At 32.9% G+C, this 17,808-nt stretch overlaps 1 protein-coding gene and 1 long non-coding RNA gene across 4 annotated transcripts; both read left to right on the top strand.

The window, feature by feature from the left end:
- Positions 1 to 476: 476 nt before the first annotated feature.
- On the top strand, positions 477 to 11,983 carry LOC123674696. 3 transcript variants are annotated; one of them, XR_006746692.1, is made up of 4 exons: positions 477 to 688; positions 8,050 to 9,606; positions 9,792 to 9,951; positions 11,807 to 11,983. XR_006746692.1 is itself a non-coding variant. In XM_045609674.1 (3 exons), exons 1-3 carry the CDS (start codon positions 652 to 654, stop codon positions 8,303 to 8,305), a joined length of 336 nt encoding a protein of 111 aa, XP_045465630.1. In that variant the 5' UTR covers positions 484 to 651; the 3' UTR covers positions 8,306 to 9,602. The 3 variants fall into 3 exon arrangements, 2 of the variants coding, with proteins under 2 accessions (XP_045465631.1, XP_045465630.1); XM_045609674.1 differs by lacking the exons at positions 9,792 to 9,951; positions 11,807 to 11,983 and adding an exon at positions 6,464 to 6,506 and having other exon boundaries at positions 484 to 688; positions 8,050 to 9,602; XM_045609675.1 differs by lacking the exons at positions 9,792 to 9,951; positions 11,807 to 11,983 and having other exon boundaries at positions 8,050 to 9,602.
- Positions 11,984 to 12,424: 441 nt separating this feature from the next.
- LOC123674697 lies at positions 12,425 to 16,423 on the top strand. Its single transcript, XR_006746693.1, has 3 exons — positions 12,425 to 13,856; positions 14,761 to 16,087; positions 16,191 to 16,423. It is a non-coding gene; the product is annotated as an uncharacterized LOC123674697 (long non-coding RNA).
- Positions 16,424 to 17,808: the final 1,385 nt, after the last annotated feature.

Raw genomic sequence — 17,808 nt, 5'->3', positions numbered from 1 at the left:
GCAAAATAAAATTACTACCCTTAATACATCATACATCAATTCGGTATCTATAGTTTTCATATATTCTTTTTTATGATAAAGCATTGGTTTGATGTAAAAATGTATCAGAATACTTTCGATTACTCATTTCATCCCAAACAAATTTTTTATGGTTATTTTTATTTTCAAATATTAATTTTTCATTTTTTCACATTTAGAGAATGTAAGCGATACGGTGTGTTCTGTTTGAAGAAGATAAAATTACGAAACTCAGGAGGTAATTCCTCAATTAAAATTAACTTTCTACCAAATTTTTTCGATTTCACTTTTCCATCTGATTCTTACCAAAAACAAGAATTATTCACATTTCAAAGATATTGTTTGACGCATGTTTTGTAGCCTATTTCGATATATTCCAATTAAAATTAAAATTCATTGTTTTTTACATGGTCATATAAAAAGAAGTGGACTGCACCAACATGTGTTGCCAAGAAACAGATTGTCGTCTTGAGAACTACAAAGTACGCCACGCCATTTACCGCTCTATATTTTCCTGAATTGTTTTATTTTTCTACGTCATAAATATAGGTTTATTTAGTTTTCAAGCTCTGAGAGAGTTTTGCCAATGGTTTTGTGTATGAACATTGCAAACCATCAGGATTCGTCGTTATCATGCACAATAACAAACAGATCGAGAAACACGAGCAGGGTAAGTACAGTTCCTTCGGTCATATTACGATTTATTATTTTCTTGTACAGGTATTTCATCCTCGTATAGAGTGCACAACATTTCACTTTTCGCCTATGTCTGAAAGTCCAACATGAATATCGAAGGAAAGTAAAGTTTCACTAATTTATCATTTCCTATATTAGTGTTTTTTAATTTTGTCCTTAAACGAAAAACAAAGATGTGAACCAGAAAGGGTGATAAATTTGAAATACTGATGAAATTCTCGAGTGTTTTCATCTGCTGCAGTTTCTGAAAATAGGTGGTTGTTCTGTTCAAGAGGAATAAATCCAATTTTTGTTTTTTCATAAAACATTTGAATTTTTTTTTAGAATTAGATTACTCTGCACAATCGATGAAACTTTCCCATGAAGAAAAAAAAAAAGAACCAAATTTTCAATGACTTTTCATTTTTAGAATGGTTTTGATATCGAGAATGTATGACACCTTGAATTTTTTTTTTGTTTTTCTCTTGTACGGAACATTATTCTGCATGTTTTTTCCTCTAAATTGTTTTTTTTTTCGAGACTTGATCTTATATCAGTTTTACTGCCTCAAGTTCCTTTCTACAGTAAAAAAAGTGCCTGTATGATGTTTTAATTTAAGAGCTCTCTCATTAGTATTAGCGGAGATATAAATGTTTTTTGATATCGCCATTTTTACAATTCTCGCTTATAACTCGTAGACAAAAGAAGGTGGCCAAAACTGAATACTACTTCTGTTTGTTTCTCAGAAAAAGAGACCGAGAAGGGGTATCAGATTTTGTCTATCTCCTCTGGTTTTAAAGTTGTAGTGCTAAAACATCGAAATTTGCCCACCCTGTACATAACACAAGTCTGACCCAACAAGGTTTGGATAAAAATAAAAGTTAAAAATTGTTTTAAGTAGTTTTAATGAATAATTTTGAATCAAAAGAGAATGATAAAAATGAATTAAATTAGCTGTTCAAATTGTCCACGGTTTTCGGTATACAGTATTACGGTAATAAATCAACTTTAGTAGGATATATCTCCCTTAAAATGCATTTGGGGCCATAAGTTTATTCATCAAACTATACTCATTTTTCAATGTACTATCACCCCCAGAAAGCTCGGTACACATTTTTGACTCGCCTTGTATTTTTTTGATGCGAAAAAGTTCATCATATAAATAACATTTGAATAAAATAAATCACTAATATAATGAACTGAAACATTCTAAACTATTTTTTGGAAAAATAACATCTGAGATACCATATTCAAAGTAGAAACAAAATAAAGGATAAAAAATTAACAAACACATTTCAAATAAACTATTTGCATTCACATAACAATAGTAATATTAGTTTTCGACTATTACCCATTAAGCGACCAGAATATAAATAAAAATTTTCAAAAAAATATGTTTTAAGATATAAACAAGTTACAAATGAGAATAAAACCTACTAATTTACTATTATCTTGAACGTTTTAACACTTTTCTGTGTTTTATGACATATGGTCGCAGTGTGGGTAGAATATAAAACCAGAGGTACAATCAAAGGAGAGCAATTAAGAACCAAAGCATCATACGGGGTGTTTCATTTTATACCGGACAAACACATATAGTCGTGTAGATGAAACCGGGAGATTCATTTTTGCCTTATGACATATACCTAGTTTCCGAAGGATAAGCTAGATACAGGGTGTGCAACGTCATTTCTGACCAATATTCTATTCAGTGTGAAGTTACAATTTTTGGTCAAATCGTAGTATTTTTGAGTGCTCAAATCGGAAAAGATAAAGAAAAAAAAATCAAAATGGCGAAAAAACTGGCAAAGTTTGAAATTTTTTTTAGAATCAACTCATTTTTCTAAAATTTTCTGTGAGAAAATTTTTTCAAATATCGAACAAAATTTTTTTTACATGTCAACAGCGAAAAAAAAATTCCACCAGAAATTAATGAAATTTCCCCCGATTATACTTTTTTTATACCTAACACGAATATGAAAACAGAATCGAAAAATATCAAACGGTTCCTGCGGAACGGACATTCAAATTTATCCTTCGGTCCTCTAACATAATTGAAAAAAACAACTGGGCTATTAGGGCCAAAATTTTGGAATTGCACTGTCGAAACATTCCAGATGATAGTATAAAATTAACACAAAAAAAATTTGCTGTAATTTCAATAAATCTCTGTGGTCGAACTCTCGACCTCTCGAGGTATTACCCAAAATGTAAATTTGAACTGATCCAGCATGAGTGTATTCGCATTTGAATATTATTTTGCAATTCTTCCACTGATGTGCTGTTTATTCTCACGTATGTGAAATAATATGAATTACTTTTAAAAATTTCTACAATAATAAAATACCATTAATATCTGGAAAATTTTTGAACTACCCAATAGCTGCAAATTTCCCACAATTTCCTACCTGAGGTATTCGCTTCAATTTTAAATTAAACATTTAAACACCCTGTATATGTGTTTGTATAAAAATTGTTTTTTGCTGGGTTTCGATATTTTTTTGTCTAATGGATATGTGGGTGAAAGTCAGTAAAGGGTTCGACGAAAAAATATACAGGGTGATTCACCGCGATGGTCTATTAGGAGTTTATGTAAAACTGATCACAATTTTGTGCTGAAAATTTGCATGGTGAGGTTTGAAACAATGATCTTTCTCCCTAAAATATTTTTAGATCTCTACAATTTCCGGTTATACCGGAAACAGACAACTACTTCTTCTAGGGCACACCTAGAATATTTTTGCGTATTAGATAGCTTTTTTGATGACAATTTCAGCTATATGCCATCCCTTGGGTAAAAACTCAACGGTTCGTGAGTTCATGGGATTCTTATGGAAGAAATGGTATTTCTTCAGACAAGTTTTTTTCGAAAAAACCTCTATCATTTTTAGATTCTGCAAATACGTAGTATCATAAACCTGTTCGCGGTTTGGACGAAAAATGTACAGGGTGTTCATCAGAAGATCATGGACTTGGACCCCTCAAATTCATCAAAATTCAAGATTTTCAAATTAGAACCTATATTTTTATTAATTCTATCGATTCTCCTTATAAAAAGAGACGAAGAAGAAACCCTATACCTAAAATGAATACTTCTAGGGTTATCGAGGAAGAACTTCAAATGAGGAAATACCGCAATACGCTCTATTAGTGATGACGTCACACACCGCCATTTTAGTTCTCCTGTCAGTGTTCGGAATCCAAACAAACAAATTGTCATTCAAATTAGTACCTACGTTATCGTTGAAGAAATTGGCTTATTTTGATAAATAAGATTATTTAAGGAACGATTTTAGTATTGATTGATAGACAGAAGGCACGAGATTAATGCCATTAAGTTCGAACTTGAAGTTCAACTAATAAACACGGCTTTATACAAAATCTGTGGAATGATACAGGATTCAAACTTACTGGTATTAACCTCAAATACTCTTATTTATGAAAATAAGCCAATTCCTTCAACGACACCGTACTAATTTGAATGACAATTTAATTGTTTGGATTCTGAACACTGCCAGGAGAACCAAAAATGGCGGTCTGTGACGTCACATTAATAGAGCGTATTTTTATGTGGAATAGTCTGTGACTTCCGGAGAATACAGAAAGAAACTAAAATTCGATGTTTCAATAACTGAATTTGACATTGCAAGAATTGTAATGAATTACTCGTGATTGAAAATTGTATTGGTTTTATGGATTTCTCAACAATACCAACGAAAAATTAGTTATAATTTTTGAAATATATATCTTGAATCTTACATTTTCTGTCCAGTGTATCTCATAAATCACTCCCAATACGCTTTATTAGTGTGACGTCACACAACGCCATTTTTGGTTCTCCTGTCAGTGTTCGGAATCCAAACAAATAAATTGTCATTCAAATTAGTTCAGTGACGTTGAAGGAATTGGTTCATTATCATAAATCATAGTATTTGAGGAACTATTTCAGTATTAATTAATAGACAGAAGGAACGAGGTTAATACCAGTAAGTTTGAATCCTGTATCATTCCCCAGATTTTATATAAAGCCGTGTTTATTAGTTGAACTTCAAGTTCGAAAAAACTGGCATTAATCTCGTGCCTTCTGTCTATCAATAATAGTAAAATCGTTCTTCAAATAATCTTATTTATCAAAATAAGCCAATTTCTTCAACGATAACGTACTAATTTGAATGACAATTCGTTTGTTTGGATTTCGAACACTAAATGAACTAAAATGGCGATGTGTGACGTCATCACTAGTAGAGCGTATTGATATAATTGATAATTCCACTAATCATTCTTGGGACATACTGGATCTTAAATAATTAATAAAGAACGGTAGCAGCTCCGAGAGCAGTTAGATTCAACCGATCATTGCGCAGAATCCATTCAATGTTTAATTAAATCACTAGATCCGTGTGTATTGCTTATTCAAGAAGAAGAGTTTCTTTTCTTTGAAAAGAACAATGTTCTTTCAACAGTTGCTTTTCGTAACAACAGTCTTTAGTAGTAGTACTCTGTGGTACCATAGTATAAGGAATTATATTTCCTTATACTATGGTACTGCACAGTGTGTAGTAACCCACCTATTAGTAACATGCAGCAGCGCCGGCAAAAGTCGAAGCCCTTAGCTATCAGACTCAAGGTAGGTCAGACATTATTTTATCATTTCTTTTTAATTATCATCCACGATACATTTTCTAATCAGTGCAAACTAGAAGCAAAATATACAGTTCACTAAACTACAGCATTTATCCCAACGTAAAAAATGGTCCTTCGAAAAAGATTTTAGTTTCATCTGATCTGAGATAACTCCCTTGGAAAGCGCTATTTTGAGAAATTGCGAACTTGTGTTTCAAATTTTCAGTGCCAATTTTGAACTAATTCTTTGCATTATTTAACGAGTGTGTTTTTGATTTTAGTCAGTCAATATGTTGAGAACTAGACCAAAGTTTCTTTTTACATTTTTATAAACAGTGGTATACCAAAAAAAAAGTTCTGGAGGAAAGAAGCGGATATTCTAGATTCTGTTCCAGAAAGATATCAAATGATGAAAATTTTAAATTGAAATATCTACGTCGAATTTATATCGTGCTATGAGAAAAAACCGAAAAAAGCGTTTGCGGCCCTCGAAGGAATACCCTGTATATTTGATATAGTTTTAACCATATTTTTCTCTCTGTTCAGTGCGATTAGTCCTCTGATAGCGTGGAACTAATTCAAAATATTCTTCATAGTTATTTCTCTTGAATTTTTGCTTCGGCAGTAATATTTAGATTTATACCTTGAATAGTTTCTTTTCTCTTTATTATATTCCACTTATTGTTGCCCCGATCGGTTAATTTTCTAAATTAGTTGAAATTACGCTTGCATAACCTTAATTTTTCTTCTGAACTTTGAATATAAAATATCTAATCTATGTTTTAACTTTATCTTCACGTGCATAACCTCACTTACGTACACGTGTTTATGAACACGGACCTAACCTATATTTGTTAGTTGAATATCCCTTGTTAAGCTAGCAGAACCACTTTCGAATTTTTATTTTTTTTTCAGGCCATAATTTTAGTCTCATTTTAGGCTAATCCATTACCGTATTCAAAAATTTTTTGCTCCTGAATTGTCGGAAAAATCGCGGGTTTTGTTAGTATAATAATTTTCAATTTAATTTAATTACTGATTTTTAATAAATCCTAAGTAAACTCCTCAGAATAATTTGACTAACATAATAGTTTTAGGCTCTCTTCAAACTAATTTATTACCCTATTATGACATTTTTTCTCCTCAGATTACCGAGAGCTCATGAGTACTTCATCTCATTCCGGCAGTAGGTACTTGAAAAATGCAAAATAAAATATGAATATAAAAAAACTTATTTCGGCATAATTTTAGGCTCTATTCAAACTAATTTATTACCCCATTACAAAATTTTTCGCTCCTCAGATCACCGAGATTCTCGTAGAACTAGTTCTAGTACTACATTAATCTCATACCGGCAGTACGTGAAAAATGCAAATCAAATATGAATTCTAACATATCAATTCAGCAATAAAGAATTCTAATAAAAATTATATAAGATTTTACCGATAGAAAATACATTCGGAAAGATGAGTATGATGGGTATTTTCAATGAAATAAATTCTAAGAAAATAAGAAAGATAATGGAAAATAAAAAGAATATACCTGTATAGCTATAATGGATTTATATACCTGTATAGCTGTAAAGGGTAAGGGTCTATGTAAATTATAGCGTCCCAGCGAAGGTTTTACTGCGTATATTTAGGGATCTATTGTATTTTGTACGTTGTCATAAAACTAATTGCTGAATTTTCCAAACGACAATTTGATTATAAAAATATGAAAAAAATTTTTTGGTAAAACCAGGGTACCCCCGACTTTCCGAGAATAACGAACTTTTTCACATTTATGCATCAGATAACAGTAAACTGTGTTCAGTATTACCTGTTCGTTAAATAGATCTGTTAAATAATTATGCATAATTTTTGCTAGATAATATCAAAACAGGAAACAGGTAGAGGTTATTTCTGACAATAAAATATAAATGGACAAAACAAGAAACCCTTGGCTGATACAAAAATGTATCAATGTGTTAAATGAAATTATTAAAAAACAACATACAGAGAATTCATTTCAATAACTATTTCTAAATTAATAGAAATGAGTTTAAATATATTGATTCAAAGAAACGTTTATTCAGGCACAAAAACTTTAAAAGAAAAGTAAACTGAGTTGGCTTGGGATTCTGAAAACATTAGATCAAGATAAAATATTGGTACTAGTCATTTTGAGAGTTTTGCCTGTAGAAAGATCATTGAAAACTTGTTGAAATTAAAACATCGTTGTGAACAATGTAATGAATTATAGTAATGTTTAGAAAAAATTACTATTAAGATTCATGACCTTCACAAAAGAAAACGAAACTAGCAATAATAAAAACAGATACTTTCTTATAAGACAATAAAGTATATTGCCTTATAAAATATATATAAAAAATCATTAGATACTATGATTTTTTATACTTCCACTTACACCATGTTGCCTGAAGTTGCATTTTGACGGACTTTTTGAATTTTCAATTGTTATTCGTTTTTTTTTTCAATATTTACTTCCTTTGTGGACAAAAAATATCAAGTTCTAATTAAATAGCCTATTGGGGGATCATTTTACTGATATTCATTGTTATTATTGTTTTTGGAGTAATGAAGCAGATTTACTAAGCTTTAAAAGTTTACTTATACAGACTTGTATCATAATAAATATAAATACATTTACTATTATCACTTCCTCACTATAGGTATATTGTTCCTTAAATCATTCGAAAACATCTAAACTGACATTCTCTTCTCTTTCCAGAAATTCTGAACACAAGAGACATCAAACAGGAAGCCGATGGTCAAACAATCCAAAACGGATCATTCTCACCAGTCAGCTACCCATCGCCGTTCCCAAACCCTGCCATGTTCACCCCCTCTCAACTGCTGATAGCCACCCAGTTCATGGCGGCTTTCAGACTGACCCTTCTGGCCAACCTCGCGTTCTTCCATCCCAGCCTACAGGGACCCCTAACCTGCCGCAGACCTCACCCCCCTTACCACCCAACAGCCAGTAATTGTCACCAACCTCAAAGGTGAAGTAGATTCCAATCAACAAGAACATTGTCACCAACAGCACGAACGAGCTGAAGGCCGTCGAGAAGAAGAAGTAAAAGAAGCAGAGAGAGGTAATATCGTCGCCTTCGAGATCAACAGGGGCAAGCAGCGTACCTACACCCTTTGCCACAGGTCGTTTGAGTACAAACATATCTTGCAGAACCACATACAGGTGAGGAGTCGTTCGAATGTCCCGAGTGCCATAAGAAGAGCACTGGTAGCATCACTTGAAGACCCACATGATGTTATACATACCGGAGAAAGACCCTAGCACTGCTATAGGAAAATATGCAGGTTGCTAACATGAGTAGACATCTTAGGGTGCACACGAAAAACCTTTCGACTGCAAAAGATTCCACAGCATATTCCGAAGGAGGCATCAGGGGTAAGAAGTCTACCTACACCATTTGCCACAGGCTGTTTGGGTACAAACATATCTTGCAAAACCACGAACATACACATGCAGGTGAGAAGTCGTTAGAATGTCCCGAGTGCAATAAGAAGCTCACTAGTAGCATCACTTGAAGACCCACATGAGGTTATACATACCAGAGAAAGAACCTAGCACTCTGATAGGCAGATATGCAGGTTGCTTATCTGAGAAGACATCTTAGGGTGCATACAAGTGAAAGACCTTACGCTTGTGAATAGTGTAGAAACGAATTCTCAGAATTCAACCAGCTGAAGGCGCACCAATGAAAAACCTTTCGACTGCAGAAGATGCCACTGGAGATTCTGAAGAAGGCATCATCTGCTCCATCCCTAGGTGCGGAGTCAATAAAGATATCAAGGAGGAATTGAACGAAATGGCGGAGATTGTCAAAAAGCACACCCATGACTGTACATACACCCATTCTCCTCCTCCCTACTTGAGCAGACAAAAACGGAAGGCTTGTAGATGATAATGCATTCCCGCCTCTACTCGTTTGATTCAGACGACCAATATACAGTGTGTGTAAAAAAAAGAGTACGTCATCCTGCAACAATTGTTTGAGTGAGCTGAAAATTAGAATGAGGTCCTTCAGAGTTTATCCAGTGTCATTCCATACCATAAATAAATCTCAACCGCAGAATGAAGAAGACAAGTTTACTGTAGTGATGAAAGATGTTATCGAGCAGTCGAAAAAAGAGTATGCATTCCTGCAACAAATGTTTGAGGAATCAGAATGACATCCTAGCGGAGTTGAATGTCTTTGTCTTAAAGAAGTACGACCAGAACGAATTATTCACAGACTTGAAAATTTACAAAGATGATTTCATTGTAAGTTAATCTTCTAGGGATGATTTTCAAACTTCATAATAATCTTTGAGTCTGTTTTTTATATTATTCTGATATTTGATATTTCAAAAAAATAATTGATGATACCTTATCTTTCTCTTCAGTCTTCATTTAAAAATTCCAACAAAACAATATTTCAACGTTTATCTGAATGAAATATTTTCTAGGAATCGAAAAAAAATTCCTATAAAAAAAGCGAAATCGAGAAAAATAAAGGAATTGCTCGGTTGAGGAGAGAAAACGCTGCAGGAGAAAATGGATTACAAGAAGTTAAACCTACATTGAAAGAATTAACTGATATGGATTTCAAGAAGACGATATGAACAGGTTAGTACAATATGTGTAATCTATTTTTGGCTTCAATACAGGATCATTAACGAAATGTTAATCATTAGAGGTGTTCCTCAAAAACTGAAGGGGCCATAAGATGCTTTTGGCATATGAACTGTTTGGCTAAAATATTGGTCTACCGGAACGTTCTGTCCGTTTTTAGGATAAAAGAAAATACAAATTTTTCTGTTTCCAATATCTGACACAGGCTAATAGAAAATATATATACATAATCTACATCCATTTTACCTTCCGGTGTTTGGACTAATAGAATATCTGAAAATTGATTTTTCAAACACGTGTTTAATCGATCTCAAAATAAACATAGAAATGATGAATAATTTACGTGAAAAAACAAATATTATTTTATAGATGACACGCTAGTATAAAATCCCCTTCAAATTGGTGGTCTGGGCTTCGATATTTTTGATAAAACCCAATAAATTGAAATTCTCAAAATAATATTATTATTTAATCGATAAAAGTTGGGAAAAACTCTATAAATTATAAACTTAAATAAAAATAAAAGTGTGAAAATATTTATTAGGCAATCCTATTCATACAGAATATACAGGGTCTTCCATTTGAAAGAAGAAAGTGAATATTCTTATTCCCTGAATAAATTTCTCAGTTACAATCATATACACAGGGTGGACAAATAAGCGGGGTAAGCGGCTATATCTCAAGATCCACTCATCGTAGAGAAACTATCGCTTTGCGACCTTCTGGTTTTTTTATGCAAATTTGATGAAACTTCTGTTTCTGTTAAGAGAATCCTATCATTACATTTGAAATTTCAGAGTAAAATGGACAAAACAATGAACTTCTGACTTAGCGCCAATGACAAAATATTGAGAGAGTTGGATGAAAAATTGTCACCTGTTACTTAGTCGAAACCAGAAAATGAAGAGCAAAAGTGAATATCAATTTCAGCATTCGAATTATTATTTCTTTATGTTCATTTTAGTATCCCCAATAAAAGTTTGTTATCAGCGGAAAACAAATCGAAACAAATTCGAAAATTTTCCGACTACAAACGGCATATGTATATCAATAACCAATTCAAATGAAATCTTAAAGCAATTTTGTATTAACTTAATATTTATTCCTTTCAAGATTTAAAGGAACATTAATATGATTACAAGATTTGAAATATGCTCCATTGTAGATGTCTATCCTTAGTGGGCATTCTGATGTGAAGGAATTACAGTTTTTTCTTGGAAGTCAAGTACCTAATGCAGGTACGGCGAATTCAATAGTGGTTTTATTATTTCAATTGATAAAGCTTTGAGATCAATCGAAGAAAAACATCAAAATTTCTAGAGTTTACGTTTTGAAATGTGTAGAATCAAAATATTGAAAACAAAAACATTCGTCCGCCGTACAGAGCTTTTTCTTCTATTCGAATTTACTTTTGTATAAAATTATTTGTTATACCGCATTAATCTTTATACTCTCAAATACGATCCAATGGTTGTTGCGTTATCCTTACTTGTCTTTCGCTCTTTCGCCCCTGAAAAGTCAGAACTCTACTCCCTACGTTGTTTTCAGTATTAATTCCTGAAAAAATCTGATCGCATACTGATATTTGAAAAATCTGAAATACCTATAGAACCTTTTATGTCTCGACTCGAATAGGTTCGAATCCTCCGCCGCATGTTCTCAATAATAAGTATTGAGATAGTTTGCGTAAATAATAGTATAGTAGTTTGACCAAATAAACTAAAGGTACTGTCAAGTTCGCAGGGATTTCAGGGTATCATAATCATATCATCATGATATAAAGAATATAATATCATTTATTTATTTTTGCTCTAATTCCAACTAATTTTCTTGTTTTTCTGTTTGATAGTTCTGGCACTTTGATGAAGAAGTAAAAAGTAAGGATTTTAGAACCAAGGACGGCGTAGAACCTCTGTATACCACAGTATAGACCACATATCTTTGAGATGAGCCTCTTAAGGAAGGGGAATGTGAAGTAACAATCCCATCAAAATCCTATGTGGAAAAATTGAAAAAAAATTCTGAAAAATCCACTATGAACCTTCAACAATTGATTGACAACAGTCTGATCAAATTCAAGCATCCTAAGGAACTCGAAAAAAGTGATCAATGTTCAACACTTGAAAGAACAAAGAAGACTAGCTATTTATTGAATCATTTAGGAACCATAGAGAACTACGCAAACAGAAGAAAGAAAGACAACATAGATCAACCAGTAAGTATCAATTTTTGACTTTTATTTACGATTACGATATAATGCTTGGAAAAAGATAAATTCTTATAAATAATTAATAACAATTTCTAACATTTTTCATTCAATTGTAGCAAGGATTTCCTGGTACTATTCATGTAATGCAAAAAGTTGAATTAGAGGAAGAGCAAGTTTCTAAGGATGAAATTGTTACTTCAGAATGTGAGCCTTTAGATCTAAGAGCTGGTAGAGCTTCCTCAAATAAAATTCAGCCTTAAAATGTTTGCTGACTTGCTCATTAAATATAAATATTTTGAAAATAGCAAAGTACCTGCCAGAAAAGCAATGAATTCACTTTCAAAACAGTTAGTTAGTAGATCCTTCAATTTCCAGAAAATTAAATAAGGGTATATATCCAATGGATGTGGTTGATTTGAGACTCCCAAAGGATGATATCAAAGATATGAACATTCGTAAAGCTGTTAACTGCTTGGTGAAGTTCGAAAAGAAATTGCTCATAGGAAAACATGATGTAGGTGAAAAAGAACAGAAAAAAGAAAACTTGAGAATATATCTCAAACTACCTGTTCAGAAAATGGAAGTTTACAGAAGGTAGAACCGTTTCTTAATATTAATAAATTTCCAAAGAATGAAGAAGATAAGCCTATAATAGATATGTCGAGCATACCCAAAAGTATCTGAGAATGGGGATTTCCTTCAATGAAGATCCAGCCACCAGTAAATTGGCATTACCGAAATCCTTTTCATCCGAAACTGAAAAAATTTCCTGAATTTCTTATTGAGCAATTTACTGGACTCTGGAGTGTTTCCATTAGCAAGTGCAATTTATCCCAGCAACCAAAAACAAAATCCATAAAAACAATTGATAGTGAAAAAAGGTAGATAAAATCATTTGAAATGGCAATAAGAGACTTGGTAAGCATCAGATGTTGGAAATCAAGGCTGAGACACCCATAAATCCTTTTTACAAGAACTTTTATTTTTAAACTATATTAGGAAGGGACTACGGATTTGGAGGAGCTGCAACAGTTATCCAAGACGTTCACAAAGAGGAAGATGAAGTTAGGGTTCACTCAAGGAGACGTGGGCTTAGCTAGGGGGAAATTATTCGGTACAAATTTTTCGCAAACAATATTCATCTTCGAACCTCTAGAACTTGGCTTAAAGAACATGAGCAAACTGAAGCTTCTCCACCAAAAATGGCACAATGACCAATCCAGGAGCTCTGAGCAACCCTCTGACGAAACCAGAATCCATTGGAAGATGTCAAAAAAACAGATTCATTAGAAATTAGCTTTAGAGAAAGCGTTCATTCAGAACCTAAAGCCTACATCGAAAGAAATTACAATTTTGGAGAACAAGCTTTTAAAGTTTCACTTCCTGCAGATGAAAACATTGTCGAAACGTTCTTTAAACGGTTGTCAAGATTCTGCGGATTAGAGAGTGGTTCTTATTTAACTTCTGTAGAATACTATGCTAACCGTGAACTCTAAATAAGTAGGTACTTCATATGCGGAGATATGGAATTTTCACAATATTGGGTTATTTTTGAGATCCCACCTCATAAAATGACCGAGAATTCCTTAATATGGAAGAGAAAAAGGTTACCAATGACAAAATATTGAGAGAGTTGGATGAAAAATTTTCACCTGTTACTTAGTCGAAACCAGATAAATTAAGAGCAACAGTGAGTATCAATTTCAGCATTCAAATTATTATTTCTTTAAGTTCACTTTCCCCAATAAAAGTTGTTATCAGCGGAAAACAAATTCGAAAATTTTCCAATTACAAACGGCATTTATCAATAACCAATTTGAATGATATCTTAAAGTAATTTTGTGTTAACTTAATATTTATTCCTTTCAAAATTTAAAGGAGTAGTAATATGGTTACAAGATATGAAATATGCTACATTGTAGATGTCACTCCTTGGTGGGCATTCTGATGTGAAGGAATTACAGTTTTTCTTGGAAGTCAGGTACCTCTTGCAGTGATGGCGAATTTAATAGTGGTTTTATTATTTCAATTGATAAAGCTTTGGGATCAATCAAAGAAAAACATTAAAATTTTTAGAGTTTACGTTTTGAAATGTGTAGAATCAAAATATTGAAAACAAAAACATCTGTCCGCCGTCCAGATCTTTATTCTCTATTCGAATTAACTTTGGTATAAAATTATTTGTTATACCGCATTAATCTTCATACTCTCAAATACGATCCAATGGTTGTGGCGTTATCCTTACTCGTCTTTCGCTCTTTCGCCCCTGAAAAGTCAGAACTCTACTCCCTACGTTGTTTTCAGTATTAATTCCTGAAAAAATCTGATTGCATACTGATATTTGAAAAATCTGAAATACCTATAGAACCTTTTATGTCTCGACTCGAATAGGTTCGAATCCTCCGCCGCATGTTCTCAATAATAAGTATTGAGATAGTTTGCGATGAAAAAGCAAATAATAAACTATTGGTACTGTCAAATTCGCAGGGATTTCATTATATCATCATGATATCATCATGATATAAAGAATATAATATCATCTATTTATTTTTTGCTTCATTTCCAACTAATTTTCTTCTTTTTCTGTTGGATAGTACTGGCACTTTGAAGAAGAAGAAAAAAGTAAGGATTTTAGAACCAAGAACGGCGCAGAACCTTAGTATAGACCACATATCATTGGGATGAGCCTCTCAAGGAAGGAGAATATGAATTATGAAGTAACAATCTCATCGAAATCCTATATGGAAAAATTGAAAAAAAAATTCTGAAAAACCTTCTATGAACCTTCAACAATTGATTGACAACAGTCTGATCAAATTCAAGCATCCGAAGGAACTCAAAAAAAGTGATCAATGTTCAACACTTGAAAGAACAAAGAAGGTTAAGATAAGTAGGTACTAGTCTTGACCAATCACAAATATTTGATGAATACCATTTATTGATTTTGAGCTCACTCACTATAGTATTTGGTGGTAGCAAGAAACCTGATAAGCCATTTTTAGAATGTGAGGCTAGAACACCCATTAATCCTTTTTATAAGAAGAACAGACTCCATTAATAGAACATGTTCCATGAATGTCTCGACTTGATCTGGTTGTTATGAATTGAAGGATATATCTGACTTTCAATGAATTTTGTAAATATCATTATTCATCTCTAATTTTTTTTTACTTTGAATGAAGGCATCGACTACCATAGTATTAGCCTGTGTTAAAGTAAAAATATACAAAAAGGAAATGAGTTCTCGAACACTAAAGGCACTCAACAATTAGGATTCGGAAAAAGCCATCGACCCACTAATAAATCCTGGGACAGACAAACAAATAAATGAGTATATAAATATATAACTATATAAATGAATGAATATGAATTCTCTAATTAATCAAAATTACATGTTCACTTGTTGATTAGTCTTGAACCAAGACTACTTAACTAGACTTTTCCACATGAGTATGGTCATAACCGAATATGATTCGTCTGATTTTCATATTATTGATTATTATCCTCTCATAATTGGGTGAATTTGAGTAAGGTGAACCTGAGTATTGATGTTTCAATATAATTTATATCGATTTGATACTTTATGCATAGTTTTACGCTTAGTAATTCTTTATGGGTATTTTATTCCAAATGTAATTTGTAAATATATAAGGGAAGAATAAGGAAGAAGTGCTGTGGCGACGCTAGCTTTCAGAAAGAGGGGTGTCCAAGAGGGGGCCGGATTTTTTTTTGGGGGGGCCAAAGTTAAGAGAAACTATAGTTCTGCTAGTCTCTAAAGCCTCAGTATGTCAAATTTTAGGGGGGCGGCAGCAGAATTTCAGGGGCGGCCCGGGTCCCCCATGTTCCCCTCCTAGCGTCGTCACTGAAGAAGTAGTCAGTTCATCCCACTCAAGAAGAAAGAAAGACAACATAGATCAACAAGTAAGTTTTTGACTTTTAATACGATAACGATATAACGCTTCGAAAAACATAAATTCTTATAAATAATCAATAACAATTTCTAACATTTTTCATTCATTTGTAGCAAGAATTTCCGGTACTATTCATTGAATGCAAAAAGTTGAGTTAGGGCAAGTTTCTGAGGATGAAATTGTTACTTCAGAAAGTTAGCCTTCAGATCCAAGAGCTGGTAGGGTTAACGTAGATCTTCCTCAAATGAAATTCAGCCTTAAAATGATTGCTGACTTGCTCATTAAATATAAATATTTTGAAAATAGCAAAGTACCTGCTAGAGAAGCAATGAATTTACTTTCAAAACAGTAAGTTGAGAGATCCTTCAATTTATTGATAAGTGACAGATTAATATCTTTTTTCACTAATCTCTCCATACTTTTCAGATTCAGGAAATTAAGTAAGGGTATATATGTATATCCATTGGGTGTGGTTGGTTTGAAACTCCCAAAAGATTATATCAAAGATATGAACATTCGTAAAGCTGATAACCGCTTAGTGAAGTTCAGAAAAAAATTGCTCAAAAGAAAACATGATGTAGATAAAACAGAACAGAAAAAAAGAAAACTTGAGAATATATCTCAAACTACCTGTTCAGAAAATGGAAGTTTACAGAAGGTAGAACCGTTTCTTAATATTAATAAATTTCCAAAGAATGAAGAAGGTAGGACTATAATAGATATGTCGAGCATAACCAAAAGTATCTGAGAACGGGGATTTCCTTCAATGAAGATCCAGCCACCAGTAAATTGGCATTACCAAAATCCTTCTCATCCGAAACTGAAAAAAATTCCTGAATTTCTTATTGAGCAATTTACTGGACTCTGGAGTGTTTTCATTAGCAAGTGCAATTTATCCCAGCAACCAAAAACAAAATCCATAAAAACAATTGATAGTGAAAAAAAGGTAGATAAAATCATTTGAAATGGCAATAAGAGACTTGGTAAGCATCAAATGTTGGAAATCAAGGCTGAAACACCCATAAATCCTTTTTACAAGAACTTTTATTTTTAAACTATATTAGGAAGGGACTACGGATTTGGAGGAGCTGCAACAGTTATCCAAGACGTTCACAGAGAGGAAGATGAAGTTAGGGTTCACTCAAGGAGACGTGGGCTTAGCTAGGGGGAAATTATTCGGTACAAATTTTTCGCAAACTATATTCATCTTCGAACCTCTAGAACTGAAGCAAACTGAAGCTTCTCCGTCAAAAATGGCACAATGACCAATCCAGGAGCTCTGAGCAACCCTCTAACGACACCAGAAGCCATTGTCGAAAAAAAACGGATTCATTAGCAATGATTCAGAACCCAAAGCCTACATCGAAAGAAATTTCAATTTCGGAGAACAAGCATTTAAAGTTTCACTTTCTGAAGATGAAAACATTGTCGAAACGTTCTTTAAATGGTTGTAAAGATTCTGTTGATTAGAGTGCGGTTCTTATTTAACTTCTGTAGAATACTATGCTAACCGTGAACTCTAAATAAGTAGGTACTTCATATGCGGAGATATGGAATTTTCACAATATTGGGTTATTTTTGAGATCCCTCCTCATAAAATGACCGAGAATTCCTTAATATGGAAGAGGAAAAGTTTACCAATGACAAAATATTGAGAGAATTGGATGAAAAATTTTCACCTGTTACTTAGTCGAAACCAGAAAATGAAGAGCAAAAGTAAGTATTAATTTC

The sequence above is a fragment of the Harmonia axyridis genome, chromosome 3 (genome assembly GCF_914767665.1).
Source record: "Harmonia axyridis chromosome 3, icHarAxyr1.1, whole genome shotgun sequence".
Taxonomy (NCBI): domain Eukaryota; kingdom Metazoa; phylum Arthropoda; class Insecta; order Coleoptera; family Coccinellidae; genus Harmonia; species Harmonia axyridis.
The sequence above is the reverse complement of the archived record's forward strand: the minus strand, read 5'-3'. Positions and strand labels throughout refer to the sequence as shown.